This window comes from Cyprinodon tularosa, unplaced genomic scaffold (assembly GCF_016077235.1).
Source record: "Cyprinodon tularosa strain WSP-4 unplaced genomic scaffold, ASM1607723v1 ctg697, whole genome shotgun sequence".
Lineage (NCBI taxonomy): Eukaryota > Metazoa > Chordata > Actinopteri > Cyprinodontiformes > Cyprinodontidae > Cyprinodon > Cyprinodon tularosa.
The window spans coordinates 84056-102571 of NW_024039448.1; the positions used below are offsets into that span (position 1 = coordinate 84056).

Consider the following 18516-nt stretch of genomic DNA (forward strand, 5'->3'; position numbering starts at 1 on the left):
CAACCTAAATTTCTAGGGATTCTGATGTGAACCACTTTGGTTGGAGGAATGGGGCGTCTTTGATGCTTCAGTTTCCCTACATATTTCAACACATGACTCTTTGATTGCCAGGTCTCTGCTTACATCTCTGCAGTTTTGAATGCAGTGCACTATTAGGCAGCTTTAGAAGAAGCTTCATTCATTTTTCAAACTACATAGAACAGCTGCAGTTTATTTCTGATGCACCAATAAAGGAAAACACAAACTTAAAAAAAAAAAAAATTCCTTTAAGACTCCAGTGGTCTTTACCTTATTTTAAGGGTAGATAGGCAGGAAATTGGAGTCGAGAAGAGCAAAGGTTTGCATCAAAGGTCACCAGGCCAGGACTTGGAACCTGTGACGGCCACATTGTGGATTCGAAGCCTCTGTAGATGCACCTCACATTCAACTTCTGCACCACCCAACACCCAGATAAACAAAACCTTTTAAAGAACTTATTCTTGAAATTACCTTAAACATAACCTTTTTTTTAAACTGGCTTAAATCCTTCTTCCTGATGAAAGAGAGGGCCTTAAAAAGTCTAAACATTCAAAAGGCACTATCGCCCTCTGCTGGATATTCTTTAAAATGCTTGTGTGGAAAACTGAAGGTGTCAAACAAGTGAATAGAGTAGAATAGAATAGAATAGAATAAAATAAAATAGAAATGGAAAATCCCTTTATTTACCCACAATTATGAAGTTCTGGTCATCTGGAAAGTGGTGTTTAGAGTTTTAAATCAACAAACATCTTATCTTATATATATATATATATATATACATACAACCATTTTTAGATAACAAAAAATTGTTTTGGTCTATTAAATATTCCGTCTTGATTTTACTTGTCTTTTAAAAATAATTTAAAGCTCTATCAAGAATCTAATCAAGATTATGGACCCATGATTAAATGGTTTTGTCAAGCCACAGAATGTACATAAATACAGCAGACATAAATATATTTAACAAACGTAAATATTATAAGGCACATTAGGAGAAAAGGTAAATCTCCTAAGAAGAAGCATAAAAATATGAGCATAGGGATGTTGCATGGCGTATTCATATAAAGCAGCTGTAGCTCATGCTAGAGCAGCCAATGAACAGACTGAATTGGTCATGAAATGTACCAAAATGTTTTTAAGGCTATTTCTTCTGGGTGTAAAGTTCCTGAGACACTTTTCTGTTGTAAGAGAAACAAACAGCTCATAGGCCTGGTGGTGGGTTCTGTGGCATTATGTCTGGCCCTTTTATTACATTTGTGTAACATAAACTGAGTCCAGATCTGGCAGATGGGATCCCACAATCCCCTGTGCTGTGTTACTGCCGGTGCAAAGTTCTTCCTGTTTTGCTCCCAGACCACACTGTCATGCTGAGACACAAGATGTTTTACACGGTCCTGTAAAAGTTTATCAGTAGCTGAAGAGAGAGTTCTGAACTTTCCAAATTCATGGATAAAGAAGTCGTTGCTTGGCCTTCTTCACATGATAAACATGGTATTGGAGTTTTTTAAATAGAAATTTAAATGAAATTATTATACTTTTATTTATTTCAATAATGAAATCAAAAAGCTCAAAATGTATATATAGTCATAATTGTATATTTTAGTACATTCAGTTATCCCCAAGAATATGCACACCCATTGACCATTTAGATATAAATGTATTCATCCAACCAAGAAATTTGTTTATGACAGGAGTAGAGACAGGCATTTCTAAAAATGTAAAATAATTAAAAAATGACATATCTAAATAAATGTTATTCATATTTCAATAAATGCTATGAATTATTGTTCCTTAAATTAATAGTATTCTATTAATAATCAATACAACTTTTTTTTAAATGCAGACACGTTTTGTGAATGTTTCGGTTTGTATTTTGATGATTTCTCTCCTGTGAGATCAAAGTCTTTGAGAGAGAACTTTTCCCTCCATCGCCCCAATCATCAGGCTGTCGTTCTGCATCTTCCCTGCTTCATGTGTCATGGTGACTCTGGTCCTCAGCAGTCTGTCACGGTTCCTTCAGAACTCACCATTGGTAATTGTACCAACAATTATATTGGCTTTTGTGAAATTATTTTTCCTTCAATAGAGAAACTAATAAAATGACTATTAATAAATTAATTTTAAGCAATAGAATATTTTTTTAGTTTTTATATGTATAAACTATGTTCATCTTTCAATATTTTGTTATATTTTACATGGCATTTAATAAATTAACCATTTCAATTTATTTGAATGATCTTTAATTTAAATTCCACATTTTACAATGCATTTGTTCCTTTAGTATATTAATCAGGTATTAAATAAGAAAATATGAATCATAAATATAAAATCTTTTTTATGTTTTTACCTTTATTTAACTAGAAAAAATTGATATGAAAAAACCTTTTTTTTTTTTTTACAAGCTTGCCCTTGCCGAGATAGTTACAAAATTGATCCACACGTACAAAATACCAGTTACAAACCAGTGAAAATATCAAATGTGAGATTTTACAATATAATTTAACTATATAAAGTAAAAACAACTTCATGTTAAAATGGCAGCATGTCTGTCATTTAATCTACTTACTTCATGGTTATTGTATTAATTTAATTGAACCACAAACAGGCTTAGATAGGAAGGCAATCTGACTTTCGCTCACCTTTTTTGAAGTTGTTTCTGCAGCTATCCAGGGGTCTTTGTCAATTCTGTTGACTCTCTGCAGAGCAAATTCTTGTAGGAGTGCTGATGTATTTAAGCAGCATGGAAGTCCAGCCTCTCGCACACATTCAGTGTAAGATGCTGATCAAATAGCCACCCTTCATTCTCCTGGAACGTAGGAGCCTTTTGTTGTGCACAGGCTCTATGATTGGTCCTTTGAATCATAATGGTAGTGCTTATGTAATATTTTAGGAATGAGTTCCACGACTAAATTGTAAATGCTTGGAAGCTAATCCTGATTCCCCCCCTCTGTTCAGTGATGGTTTTACATAAAGATAGCTTCCTTCATCCCTCTTTCAAACCATCTGTCCTCTCTGTCCAAAAGCTGAACACTTTGGTCTTCAAAGGTGTATCCCTTGTTCTTGAGGTGCAAGTGTACAGCTGGATCTTTCTCAGAGCCACTGGCTCTCTGCTGTGCCATGCATTTATGCAGATGTTTGGTTTTTCCAATATAGGAGGCCGTACAGTTCTCAGTGAACTGGATTGCACACAAAATGCCGCTCAGGTTAGGTTTGGGTCTTTGGAATGAACCAGTTTTTGTCTGGGTGTATCGTTGGGCTCAAAAGAATTTTCTTGAAAAACATACTAGCGAATTTCAAAACCGACAGTCTATAAATAGATCTAAACTTAGAATTAATATAGCAGCTAAAACCTCGTGACAGTTTTTCAGCTATAGTTTACCTAGCAGCATTCATAGCTAAGATTATCTGAGTGTGTGTAGAGCAAGAGAATTTGGTCTAGAAACTTTCAAAAACAAAATGAAGAAAAAGATTTGTGAGGAAAATTGCTGTTTTAAATCATCAGAATGTTTTGACTGTTAAGATTTTATGGGAAAATTTTTTTTTTTTTTCAGAAGAAACTAAATTCTTTTCAAACAGCACATCATATTCCCTCCACTTCTTGGGGCGGGATTTCTTCTAGAGGGAAAGCCTCCATTGCTCTGCATGGATGTCAGCTCCACTGTATTGGTAGATTTGAGTATCAAGAATATATTGTATTAGGCTCAAAGTAAGAAAAAAAAAACTTAAACAAAAGCTGATAAAACAGCAGTTACTCAGAATTTTTTTTTTTTTTTATAAAAAAAATCTTTCAGTGTTAAAACAAGATTTCCTCCATTTAGCTCAAGCAAAGTATCTGGATGAACCAGTTTGGAGTGAAGATGCTTTATTCTGTTTAATGAAAACCAAAGCATGTTATAAACTTAAACTTTTGCACACATCTCATGAAAACTTATTTCTTTAAGTCAAATAAAAATCTCAGCTTCTTATAAATAAAATAATCCAGTATGCGCTCCTGCAGAGTCCTCTCCTCCGGATGAATCAGGTGGTCTTGGGTCTCTTTGTGTCTAAGCTGTCTAACCCTGCAGCCTCCTGCTCTCTCTTCACTCCTCTTTCCACCTCAGATCTTCCAAACATCTTCTGCTCGCTGACAGCATCGTTGGAAACTCCTCTTGGATTTCTCAGCTCCCTCCTCTCTCTTCTCTCCTCCATCTCCTCCAGCTCTTCAGCAAAGAGGGTTTTAAGAGCAGGAATAAGCTTAGGAAGGGTTTTAAAGTCTCTGAAGCGGATCTGGAAGATAATAAGTCATTATTAAAAGATAATCAATATTAGACTGAATTCATGTATGTATATATGAACATTTCTCAGTCTTACCTTCATGTGATCGAAGGATATTCCCACTTTGTCATTGAAGTCTTCACTGAATAGGGGGATCTTGGCGTAGCGTTGGCTGAAGTGGTTTAACATGATGAAGTCTGCGTTCATCTTCATGCCGATGCCGATGGCCTGTGAGGTCGTGCTGTCAGAAAAAAAAAAGAGCATTATTCAAGTATTGCTAGAAGCACCTAAACTCCCATCAGCTGTCAGTCAGGACTACTCACCTGTGTCTTTTCTCCACAGCTTCCTCCTCCAGCTCATCCTCCAGCGTGGCTTCATGGATCAATAATGTTGAATTCTTGCCTACAAAGAAATCCGCAAAACTCTATAAGAGATTTCTAACCCATTTTTCACCTAAAACAAAATGTCAAAAACTAAGAACCATCATTCTTTCTGCAGATGCATCATATCTGCAGGTAACGGATACAAACGCTTCCTCAGAGACGTCCTGCTTGGAAAGAATCCAGCCAAGCTATTTAACCAGAATCGGTCTAATGGGAAGCGATAAAATAAGCTGGAAGCTAAATGAATGAGTGAAACCTGTGCTGGGAAGCTGCAGCTTTAATCAAACATTAAAATGTTAAATCTCACATTGCAGTTTGACAACCCGCTCGCATATGGGCTTTAAAGGAATAGTACACCCAAAACATGATTAGCCTTCATTTTCTACTCACCCCCATGCTGAACAACACTCTGGAGTACTTTTTTGATATCTCAAATGCATCTGGAGATCTGGGAGGCTTCTTGCTGTCTGCTGACATTCAAATAATGGAGGTCTATGGCGCCCGAGGCAGAAAGGTCCATAAAAGTCCACAAAAAACGTGTCAATATTCCTCCATACTGCTCGTCCAATGTATTCCAAGTGTCCTGAGTGGGTAGCATCCAGAATTTACTCGAAACGAAGTCATTTAGAATGTTTTTAGAGCATAAACAGTAGTGTATAGGATTTCCTGAAAGCGCGCACCTGCGCGCTCACGATTCTACAGAAGCCGGCAGACCAAACCAGCGCATTCAGCTCGGCAAAGAACTCATGCTCTTCCTCAACACTGAAGTCCTCAGACATTTTTCTTTCGTTGTTTCTTTCTTTGCACAGGTAAACAGCACATTTCTTCTTCTACGCTTGCATTATTGGCAGAGCAGACGCTGAATGCGCACTTCCTTCCGGTTTGGTCTGCCGCGGCTTCCGTACAGTTGTGAACTCGCAGGCGCGCGCTTTCAGGAAATCCTATACACTACTGTTTATGCTCTAAAAACATTCTAAATGACTTTATTTCGAGTAAATTCTGGACGCTACCCACTCAGGACACTTGGAATACATTGGACGAGCAGTATGGAGGAATATTGACACGTTTTTTGTGGACTTTTATGGACCTTTCTGCCTCGGGCGCCATAGACCTCCATTATTTGAATGTCAGCAGACAGCAAGAAGCCTCCCAGATCTCCAGATGCATTTGAGATATCAAAAAAGTACTCCAGAGTTTTGTTCAGCATGGGGGTGAGTAGAAAATGAAGGCTAATCATGTTTTGGGGGTACTATTCCTTTAATCTCAGAGTGCTGCTTACCGATATTTACGAAAGCGTCGCAGGGCATGGTGTCTCCAGAGAAGGCCAGCTTCCAGCCCGACTGGTGCACAAAGCTGCAGGCGAAGGCATTCTTGCAGTGGCGCACAATGCAGGTCCGGAACTAAGCGACAGAAACATTTATTGAGTTTAAACCCTCTTAAAGAATGCTGTAAAAACGAGGAGGCTGAGACGGCTGCAGACCTTCTCAAGGTCGTTCTTTTTAAGCATTGCCTGGATGAACGAATGGGTTTTGGGTTTGGACACCTCAGCGTCATCACAGAGGAATCTGTTGGGGATATGACTGGAGAAAACAGAAACGGCAGCTGTTATTAAATAACATAATAATGTAAGAATTCAAAGCTTAATCAAGGTAGCCTGTAATCCCAACTTTAAAACTATGGCAACTATTTCTACAGAATTGAGGCGTCAACTGCATCGCATAATAAAGGAAACATCACACCTTTGTTCCTGCAGCCTGATGCTATCAATCGTTTCTGTTTTTCAACATACGTAAAATGATCCAGGATCTCCTCGCAGTAGTCGTGATACTGTCCCAGCCAGGTCATGATCTGAGCTGGAGCCACCAAGTAGATGGGGCTGAAGGGTTTTCCCAAGGTGTCCTAGAGGCATGATCACATACATAACATTAAGACAACAGTTACCCTGCATGAGGGAGAAGACCCAGTTTGCTGTCTTGGTAACCTTTTTGAAACGCACCAGAAAGCCAGTGAGAGCTTACATACCAGCGCTCGTTGTCTCTGGTACAGCAGCTTTATCAGCCCCTGAGTAGAGCATTAATGTCAGGATTAAACCGCAGGTTTTACGTCTTTAACACCCGATTGTTGCACCATCACTTACTGTGTGATGGTCCGCATGAAGATGTGAGATGAAGACAGTGGAGATCTTTGATAAAGCGTCATCCACGTCGTCTCCGTAGTGCCTGCAGAGCTGACCGAAGGTTCCCTCTCCACAGTCCAGCAGCAGGGACTGACTCGCACTTCATGAGGAGACAAACAAACATTATCTATTATAGACAAAAGAAAAGTAGATTTAAGATAATAAGCTGCTATTTTACATTTACCTGATGTTCACTAAAGTTCCGCTGACATTTCTGATTTTCATAGGAAGAGCCGATCCGGTTCCCAGGAAGACCACCTCTGGGTATTTTTCACCCGGAACTGCAAGAAGGAAACAAAAACCATATCACGTTAAATATTAGTTTAAGAACAAAAACTTAACAAGCCCTTTCGGAACTGACCAGAAATGTCTGCTGCTACTGCTGAACAAGTCTTCCTGCACTTTTCTGCTGCACTTTTCCTGTTCTACTTACATTGCAGTGTCCATACATAAATAATACTCCCTGCATGACTTATAATAAAGCTATTTATATGCATAAATCAAGCAAAATCTGTTCGGCTCTTTTTGGCATCAAGACAATTATTCTTATTGCCACATCGCAAGACAGGAAACTGTACAAAAAAAAAAAAGAAAATAAAAAAATTTATTATTTTATGAACAAAAACTTAACAAGCCATTCCGGAACTGACCAGAATGCTCCGCTGCTTCTGCTGAACAAGTCTTTCTGCACTTTTCAACTTCTTCCAGAAAGTTTGGAACCTCGGAAGCTTCTCTCACAAACTCCTCGGTGATGCAGGAGGACATTGCATCTCTGTCAACATAAGAGACAGAAAAAAAAGGACTGACTTCACAGTCTACAAAAAAAACAACCTGCAGAAGAATTATTTTTCCTGTTTTAATCAGTCTTGTGAAACTGTTAAAATAAAACAAAGTCCAAGTCAGATTTAATATTTATCTTGAAAGTGAAGCTGAGGAAACCAACCTTTGCCATTCCATTACAGGTCGGAGCTGGAACTTTAGCAGACATTCTGCTCGGACATTGGGGACGTGCAGCGCAGCTTGTGGTTGCTGAAATAATAATATAAAGCATTAGGCAGATTTTAATCTGGTGTATAAACATAAAACTAATCAGAGACCACATAAAAGCAGAAACATTACCTTTGCTTTATAGGCTTTGAGTTGTGGGAAGATCTCCGGATGAATCATGTTGAGCTGCGTCTGAATCTTGTGACTTCTGATGTTATGGACAGTGCAGACCTGCTCGTTGAGGATCAGGTGTTCCGTCGTGGATGGAAACCTGTGAAATTCCAGAATGGTCTCAGATAAAAAAAACAAGCTCTAGTTTAAAAAAATATTACGAAAAGCAAAACCTCTCCATCCATTCTTCGTACTGGTCCGTTTCCAGAACGGACTCTGGAGTCATGTGAACCACCAGGACAGCTGAGTCTTCAGTCCCTCCAGTCTGGTATCTGAAAGAAACAACAAGTTCCCACAATGCAACACTCCACGCTCCCGACTAGGGCTGCAACTAACGATTATTTTGAAAATCAATGAATCCGTGGATTAGTTTTTTAGTTTTTTGAATTATCAATTAATAATCAGATAGCAAAGGATTCTTTAAAGAAAACATTTAACGAAATCAAGCCAGGTGAAAATAAAACTACCACTTGTGAAGTTCTGGATTGAACATACTGACAGACAAAAAAGATATTTCTATGTTAAATGAATAATGTTGACTTTTTTTTTTACAATTTTGATATAATTACCGCTCTAAGCGGGTTGCTCTGTCAGCTAAAGATTCATTTTAAAGTCTCTATATATCAGTTAACGATTAATCGATTACTAAATTAGTTAATGATTATTACAATAATCGATTAATAGTTTCAGCCCTAACTCAGACGTCGGCTGACAAGTGAATATTTACCTCCTCAGTTGCTGGTTGTTACAAACACCTTCTACAAACTCCTCAGACGGACACTCCACCACGATAAAAACTGGTCCTGGGTCAGTGGGAGTACAAACCTGTTCGGGTCGGATCTGTGAGACGGAAGCAAACAGTCAGGCAGCTGAAACGTTTGGAGGTGTATCCAATGACTGGTGGTATCAAACAGCACCTCTTTTCCATCATGAACGATGGTTTCTCCATCTTTCAAGGCCTTGATGAGAGGACCAATAGCTGCTGTTCCCCTGCAGGTAGACCATTTTAAAGACATTATTACAGATTTGGTCAGACTTAAATAAATGACAGGAAGTATGGACACTCACACTGGCAGTCCGAGCTCTTTGGCTTCAGCAACCAAGAAGTTTCCTTTCTTGGGATGAAGCTAAAAGTATGAGAGGTGTGTCAAAACCAAAGGCTCCGCTATCAAACATGGAAGCATTTGATCTATAGAGACGAACCTTGCACACAAAGGCGATCACTAGTGATGTGTCTCTAGCTGCACCCCGTCTTTCCCCTGAAAGATATTTGACACAAATTATAGATGAATTAAGAGCAGAATCAGGACATTTATTCAGCATAATGTGCAATTTGAAGGAGTAAAAATAGAAATTTTAGGAGGATGTCATTTTTTCATGTAATGGACTGATTATGTTGGAACCTCGCTGGACGGCCAGCTTTGGAAAATGCAAATATTTCAGGGTCTGTTAGCTGCTAGATCTCAGTGCTGCGTTAAACACAGCTGGGGTCTAAAAGGGCTTTCTAAAAATTGGCGAGAGGGAGAAATCTTGATGGAATAAAAAATATGGATGTATAAAACGCTGCATAAACTTTTTTAACCTTTACTTAATTCCAATTTGGGGAAAATTAAATGCAAGCTCTTTCAATTCAAAATGGCCATTTTGAATTGAAAAAACTTCCTGGACGGGAAGCGAAACGTCTTCAAACTTGGAAACAAAGCCCAGTGAATCGTTTTTTAACTTTTTTGGAATGACGTCAATATGCAGTTTTTAATTTTCATTTTCTGTTTGAAATAAAAAAAAAAAAAAAAACAATAATGGGACTTTTTTGTTTTCTGGTTTAGGATTTAAAAACAAAACAATAAAAATGGGCTTCTTTTTGTTTTTTCTATTTTTTACTATATTTAGAACTCAGGAAATTATTGGTTTTCCGATTTTGGATTTCCCATTACAAAACCAAAAATCCAATGGTTGGCCTGAACAATATGGTGGATAAAAAGTGCCAAAGTCAAATAAATAAACATAGCATTAAATAAATAATTAAATGTGTCAATAATTAATTAAATGTGGAATTAAATAAATAAATGTGTCATTCATTAATTAAAACCACGTCACTAATATAAAGTGCCACAATTAAATAAATAAATACAGCGATAAACAATTAATTAAATGTGTAATTCATTAAATAAATAAGGAATTAAATATATAAATGTGTCATTAATTTAATAAAATACGTCCTCATTTTATTAAAAATATATATATAATTATTTCAGTGTGCATTTAATTATTTCATGGTCCTGTGTCGCAGTGCATCGAAACCATTAAAAGAATCTGTCAAACTCACCCATCAAAGTTAGGGGGCGGTTATCTAACACCTGATTGGTCACCCTGCACATAACCCTAACTTTGATGGGTGAGTTTGACAGATTCTTTTAATTTTGGCACTTTTTATCCTCCATAGAACACGGACCATAAACGTAAAGCCATCAAGTTTAATTTTGATCCTGTTTGCATTGAGAGAATCCATAATCACCATCTCGTCTGTCGTTATGGTGAAAGCCGTCCCTCTTTGGAGAAGAGGAGCCGCTTCTTCCAGCCCTGGGTGAATTCTGCCGTCTGTCGCTCTTTGACTTGGCTACAAAAAGAAAGAAAACAAAACATCTGAAAATGTGAAAGCGACTTAGAAGACAAAGTATCCTCCACACAAATCAAAACCAACAAATCAATTACCAAATATGGGCACCTGACACACGGTCATGGTTTCATCTTTGTGCATCTCTTCAGTGTACGGCCGAACGGCTGCAAAGACGTCAAATTATGAGATATGCCACCAGGAAAAACATGATAGAAGTATAATAAAACGCTCATGAAAACTCATCATACACAGCTTGATGTCCTCCAGAGGGCCAGAAAAGGACTTGATGGCGTGCAGGTAATTCTTCTGTAACATGAAAAAATGTTGCATAAAATGTTTCTGCAGCTGACTGTAAGATATTTAGTTTCTTACCAGCTGTGGCGGTCCAGAAAGCACACACTCAGGAACGCCGGTGTCTTTTAAAGTTAATATCATCCCTGAAATACATAGGAGATTCAAAAAAAGGTTATCTAATTTGTCTGCACCAGCAACACCGAGTCAAATTCCTTCTAAGTGCAACCCTACTTGGCAATAAACTGGATTCTTAATGATGGTTAAAATAACGGACAGATATTTCTCCTAAAACCCAAAAACAGCTGGTTAGAGCAGTTTGAAATGCAAAGCTGGTATTTTTGTTCATGTACGTAATCCAAACTGCCGGCACCAGGATAATAAAAGTGACCTGCCGACAGGTTTCTACATTTTAAGTTAATGTAGGCGTTAATAAACTGTTATAGTGGAGTGATAGCGGTGGTCGGTATCATCAGCGATGTGTCTGTCTCCCTGCCAGCTCCCAGACCAGCTTCTCTGATTGGTTGATGTGGCGCGTCGAGCAGCAAAAGTTACATTTTTCCAACTCCAGCAGCTGCTGCGTTTACAGCGCGTCCCGTGCCTTAGATGCTCAGGTCATGCTGCTTCAGCTGCTCAGACGCGCTGCAGGACCTTCTGCTGCGCCTTGATGCGCGTCAACCATTGACTTTGCACGTAAACTAGCTGCTCCTGCTTTCGGTGTGAATGTAGCATTAGAAATCTATCCAGCCATACATTTTCTGACACGCTTATCCCGCATCTCCAGCTGTCTACGGGCGAGAGGACAGATCTTATCTTGCCAATTAAAAAGCCCGGAATTGTAGCTGCATTTAGAAAACAAAAGCAGCAGAATCAAATAAACTTCCTCTTCAGTTTTCCTATCCAGACAAGTGAACCATGGCATCAGATCGGAATCGACCTCTGACCTGATAAGCCTCCCACGTTCTCCCAGCTCAGTCGGGTCAGGAAGATGTTGTCGAGCCGAGCAGCTTTCAGCCTGCCAAATTGAAACGGCGTGTTAAAGTTGGTTACCGGATCCTGGAGCCGAGCGGAGATAAAGACGAGGTTAAAGGCTGCTTACTTATGTTCCTGCATGAGTCTCTGAGTTCCTTCTCCACAATTGAAGAGATACCTGCAACACAGAGGTAAAAACACATGGAAGTGTTTATTTACATAAAAATTTAAATAGGAAAAAATAATACATGGGGCAAAACTGATCAGATACAACTCTTTTGTATTTCTATATACTCTAGTTTATTTGTTTTATCTAATTCACTAGGGCTTCATTAAAAAAAAAATAATATAAAAAGAAACTTTTAAATTTTGAATAAGTTCTCATATTAACTCTTAACTATCAATTATTAAAAACCAGAAAACTAAAAAGCATTTTTCACTGTCTTTACAACTGCTATTGACTAATAGTACTGTGATGATTTCGTGTTGAATGTTCATATAATACCAGTATGATGTGATGGATAGATTAGTAATACCAGTATGATGTGATGGATAGATTAGTAATACCAGTATGATGTGATGGATAGATTAGTAATACCAGTATGATGTGATGGATAGATTAGTAATACCAGTATGATGTGATGGATAGATTAGTAATACCAGTATGATGTGATGGATAGATTAGGCCAGTATTGATACTGTCACTGTTTTGCTCTATACGGACACCCACTGGATATCCTACACTATTGCATCAGATACAGATTTGAGTACTTGGTGTATATCATAGTTTGATTAGTAGTATAGCATGTTGTATTATTTTATAACTCAATTAAAATGATTAAGTTTAAAATATCTTTGATCTTTTTTAAGAAAATATGGTAAATATGCCATTATGTGAAAATGAAAGGGAAAGTTTAGTGGATGTGATGTTGCTCATTGACTTGCAGATGATACAAGAGGATTCGTTTTATAAAGATCTTTTACTAAAAGAATAAGGCCCCGTCCACACGAAGTCAAAACGAACACGAAATGCTGATATTTTCCAAAACGTTTGCCGTAAAGACGGAGACGTAAAATAAATGTGAGCGTCCACACGAATGCATGAAAACGCTGCAAAATGTATGCCAGGCCTGTAAGTGGCGCTGTGGTGCCAAAGCAAAAGTAAGCGACGAAATGTTGGGCATGCGCAGTAATATTTATACATGGTTGCCCTGTGGGTCCATTTTGGTGGTTCAGTCAAATTCAGGTGCTGAACTATGTGGTCGATATTGCTCTGTTCTTCCTGGAGATATTCCAGAAGAAGATTGTGTTGTAAGCCCGACAGCAGGGTGAGTAGCATTAGCAGCAACGGCGCCATTGTTGTTGTGATACTGGTCACGCATGCGTGTTTAGAGGCGACGCTATGACGCATGCGTGTAAAAAAAAATATGCGGTTAGGGCGTAAAGATGGAAACGCGAAAACGGCGTTTCGAAATCTTCCCACTCTGAAGGCTGAATAAAAAAAAGATCGTTTACAGACCCCCGAAACGCCGGCTTCGTATGGATGAGAGGCTGGTTTGGTGAAAAATTTGTGCGTTTAGGCCAGGGTTCGTCTTCGTGTGGACGGGGCCTCAAGCTTTCATAGTTCTGGCATTTAGGTGTTCTGTTTTCCAGACACACTGTACCTTTGACACTTTGACTAATTATCTTAAGTATTTTTTGTGTATTTAAAAAACACTGTATTTGAGGGAGCACAGGTGTAACTTTCTGAAGGAATGGTGTGGATATGTCCCCACCAATAATTTCCGCATTTTTTCCCCTTTCCGCTCATTTACTTTAGCCAACGGTAACAGAGGATGGATGCAGCTATCTGTGTTCAGAGCGTTTTCAGTCCGTGTTTTTCTTCCTCTATCGTGCTGCTCTCACGTCCCGCCTCTCGGTGTAACATCATCAGATCTGTCACTTTGAGTCATTTGATTTGAGGTCACATTTCGCTGCGTACAAAGTAGCTACGTGGTTGGAGGAGAGACACACAGCAGCATTAAACTGGAGCCACTTCGATAGATGTTTAAGTAAAAGTTAGGAGACGGGTTGGTTAAGAAAAATTTGACATCATGCCATCGAAAAATCTGATCATTAGACATATGGAGCTTTTTCAGATAGAAAAGGCAACATATTGTAAGTTTATACAAATTAGTAATATAATGCAAGAAGCTTGAGAAAACAGTTTTTTCTTCTTTACTAGTTATAAAAGCTTGACTTCTCAGAGGACCATGACTCCCAGTTACAGGTTAAAATTAACACTTCTTTCTTATTTAACAGACAGAATCAGACTACAGAGCTTCTACATATCTTGAAGTTTAGTTTCTCATTAATTAATCTTTTTAAAGAGAGAAGGAGGAAAAAGGGAGAGCTGCAAATTTAAAGGTAAAACAGATTTACTGGGATATGCAACATGCAAAAAAATCTATTTCCAAGTTTACAAGAAAAAGATATGCTATGCTATATTTAAAATGCAGCATATCCATAGTTTTCTGGATGGATGGAATTGAAATTGTACAATCTAGGGATGTAATATATAAATGTTTGAATCATAATTGGCTGGTATTCATTATTTTTAATACATTAATGTTTTAGGTCATATATATACATATATATATAAATAATGCTCTAAAAGGCATCTCTCTTAACTATCAATAAATATAAATATGAGTGTATTATGGTACTCATGTGTTGTCAACAATAGGAAAACATTCAATAAATATATATTTGAGCTCATTTTTGGAAAATACTAAAACCTAATGAAGGGGTTTGGGTGGAGTAACTGCAGGTCCATCAGCCTCCACCCTTAGAGTGTCACCAACTTCCATTACAAAGTTACACCCTTGATCAAATGCAAACAATTGATCTGAAATCCAAAGGAAACTCTGCAAAATACACGTAACGTTTACTGGTTGTACGGAAACTGAAATTAGATGTCAGGGATTAGATAAACTTGTTATTATATTCTAATACGCGTTGTTTACATGGCATTTCTATTTAAAAAACACAGTTTAATATAATTTGGGTTATAAAGTGCCAACCTGTTGAACTCGGAGAAGACATAAAGCGACGCGGCGCTGTCCCTGCTACCAGCACCGACCACCTGCACGTACACGGTGGACGGACCGTGAACGTCCCCTCGCTTGTTGCGGCTCTCCTTGGTCTTCACCCGGCGCAGCGGCTCTTTCTGCTTCTTCTGTGGCCTCTTCGATGGAAACTCATTTTCAAGGGTCGCCATTGACCGGTGGAAGTAGAAAACAGTCCTGCGGAAAGTAGAATCTAAACGTGGAACCGTTACAGCAGCAGACAGGGCTCTGCCTTTCACAACCAGCTGCATACAGAGCCTCACATGGACACTAACCATGCTAAATACGGCAGCCGCTAATTAAAACGCCTGATACATGTGGTGGTTAACGTCCACGAGATCTTGGTTAAAAGTCTTTAGACATTTCTGAACTGTTTTGATATCTTTATTACCCAAAAATGACTTTAAGCTTCTTCCATGGAACATTAGAGGTTGGTTAACACACGCGACCTTTCTTCCGGGATGCAGCCTTCAACGTCATCCAAAAGGTCCCAGTTCTTAACGCTGATTGGTTCTCTGAAATTATTGCTAAGTCTACAGACCAATCAAAGCGAGACTCAGTGCATGGAGGCGGGAGCAGCACTTGTTTCCGAGAGAGAGGTTACCGTCGACAAATGATCACTAAATAAAACACTAATTATTTCACGATATCTCCTGTCCTTACTGAAATCATGTTAAGCATTAAGAACGTGTTTTTAAATAATAAAAATGTCAAGATATGAAATATAATTACTGAAATACAAAAAATTTAATTTTAGAAAATATAAAAATGTGTTTTTAATTTAAAATGTCGGGTGTTGAATTGTTTTCACGAACAGACCTAAACATAGACTAAAAATAACAAATTTAAAACAAAAATTAACCCTAAAAGATTTAATTAAATGCGTTTTTTTATAAGTTTTTTTTTAACAGTGCAACTGTAGTTGTGTGTGCATTTGGGTCAGTAAAGACCCAATAAATGTTGTTAGGAAACATTTTGGACAACACTTAACATTTAAAAGACATAGTTTTTGAAGCATTTCAGTTGTGATCAACTCTTTACATGAATGCTGGACTTCTCGGGAGCCACACTGTAGTCCATTTTTTATAAATCCATTACACACTTTATTCTAATCAATGTTTTAAAACTGGTTGGTTATTGGTAAGATTGTTTGTCCTATGCATCATGGTGGAATGAGAAGGTGTCCACTGTGTAACATCCCAAGTTCCAAAAACTCATTTCAGGGAGATGCCCCTATGAAAACATGCTGCCCCCCTCCTGGCCCCCTGGTAAATTTGGTCTAGGTCCGCCACTGTTCATCACCTTCACTAGACGTGGATATACTTTAGCATATTCTGCTGTAAAATTAGTCCTGTATTTCCATTTTTTAACTCTAGGATTAAACCTCTGCCGTTTCACAAGATGCACAGCTTTGAGTGGGAACTAGGTGACTGCCGGAGAGTAACCCAGAGAAATTTATCGGACTGATCCAATCAGCTCTCTGACAACCAGTCGCCTGGAACGATGGTTGAACAGAGCATTGCTTTGGATAGATACGCTGCACAGGTATGGCTAGTATATGGAGGGACTGATGGTTTTCACTCTTCCCTAGTTTCTTTATAGTTGATATCATTTAAATTTGTGATCCAAATTTTCTCCTAGTAGTTTTTTTTTTTTTTTAGTTTGGGAAGAAGAGTTGTATACACTTAAGAATTGAAATGGTAAAGTATAAATTTTCAGTAATAAAGTGAGACGATTCTGAAAATCAGCTTTGTTTATTTGAAGTTGGTGCCAAATACAGTACAACCATCCCAAACATGCTACTATGGGGTCGTGTGTATGTGTGTGAAAGTGCAATACTGGTAAATGTTGGTTATCGGCCATAAAAGCAATATGGCAAATGGCATGTACTTAGATAGCGCCTTTATTCAAGTCACCCATTCACGCACACTGATGGTGGCAAGCTACATTGCAGCCACAGCTGCCCTGGGGCTCACTGACAGAAGCAGGGTTCTCATACACTGGCTCCACCGGGCCCTCTGACCACCATCAGTAGACAATGCAGGTGAAGTGTCTTGCCCAAGGACACAACGACACTGAAAGTCTGAGTCGGGGCTCGAACCGTCAATCCTTCGATTTCAGGGCAAACTCCTACATCCAACGCCACTGTTGCAACAAATATATATGTATATATATCTATATACATATATATATATATATACATATATATATATATATATATATATATATATATATATATATATATATATGGTATATATATATATATATATATATATACCATATATATATATATATATATGGTATATATATATATATATATATATATATATATATATATATATATATATATATATATATATATATATATATATATATATATATATATATATATTTCAGATATCGGTATCGGCCCAAATTTTCATATCGGTGCATACCTTCAAGCTACTATTGAATAACACCTGGAACAGAAAATACATAGATAGTTCAGAGAGGAGGTTAGCAACATGATACTGCTTGAAACTGCATTCAGTTCACTTCATATTCCTGCCTTATGAGATGTACAGTGCATGTTTTTGAATTGAAAGGAGATTTTGCAGAATCTTGTTGTGTTGGTTAATAGCAAATTTGTATTAAGCATTTACATCATATGTTGAACCTCTTGCCTCCAGCAGTAGTTCTTATTGACGGTCTTGCTTTTGTTAAACATGTTTTTGACACCATTTTTGGATCAAATTATTTTTATGTTTGTGAATATAAAAATAAACTGTAAATGTCCATGTAACCACATCATTTACATCTCTTGTGATTTATTCCCCTCTGCTTGGCTTTTACTGGTCTTTTAATTCTGCTGCTTAGCTCTCAATCAGAAGAACTTTGATCTCCAAACTGGTAAAATCTCTCTTTTTCGTCTACAATGCCCTTTCTGTGAGTGAACACCAACTGAGGAGCCCTGAAATTCAACGCCTTATATGGAATTATGGGCAGCGGTAATTATGTAGACTGGCAATTTTCATGAAGGCGCGCTCACTTATACTCTGGTGTAATGTTTTAAGTTTGCAGGGATTATTCATGATCATTGACTGAAGTTAAGAACAAGGGTTGAATCTGATGTGGTGCACCCACAGGAGCCCACAGTGGGAGAAAAAGTAAGAGAATTTACACCAAGAGTACAAGAATGATGTTGCATGGCATGAGGCCCAACATTTTTATTTCCATCCATCCATCCATCCATCCATCATCCATCCATCCATCCATCCATCCATCCATCCATCCATCCATCCATCATCCATCCATCCATCCATCCATCCATCCATCCATCCATCATCCATCCATCCATCCATCCATCCATCATCCATCCATCCATCCATCCATCCATCATCCATCATCCATCCATCCATCATCCATCCATCCATCCATCCATCCATCCATCATCCATCCATCATCCATCCATCCATCATCCATCCATCATCCATCATCCATCCATCCATCCATCATCCATCATCCATCATCCATCCATCCATCATCCATCCATCCATCCAT

The 18516-nt window shown here is 38.1% G+C and overlaps 1 protein-coding gene across 2 annotated transcripts; it reads right to left on the reverse strand.

Annotated features, from left to right (window-relative positions):
- Positions 1-3794: 3794 nt before the first annotated feature.
- Positions 3795-15466, reverse strand: elac2 (elaC ribonuclease Z 2). 2 transcript variants are annotated; one of them, XM_038268195.1, is made up of 25 exons: positions 15368-15466; positions 14932-15153; positions 11997-12047; positions 11842-11912; positions 10979-11043; positions 10855-10912; positions 10702-10770; positions 10505-10606; positions 9193-9248; positions 9058-9116; positions 8907-8979; positions 8717-8829; positions 8163-8261; positions 7951-8089; positions 7775-7860; positions 7482-7603; positions 7016-7112; positions 6793-6931; positions 6678-6716; positions 6445-6554; positions 6136-6235; positions 5935-6055; positions 4596-4674; positions 4369-4513; positions 3795-4284 (listed from the first exon to the last, which is right to left on the reverse strand). In XM_038268195.1, exons 2-25 carry the CDS (start codon positions 15126-15128, stop codon positions 4036-4038), a joined length of 2439 nt encoding a protein of 812 aa, XP_038124123.1. In that variant the 5' UTR covers positions 15129-15153; positions 15368-15466; the 3' UTR covers positions 3795-4035. The 2 variants fall into 2 exon arrangements, with proteins under 2 accessions (XP_038124123.1, XP_038124122.1); XM_038268194.1 differs by having other exon boundaries at positions 14932-15451.
- Positions 15467-18516: the final 3050 nt, after the last annotated feature.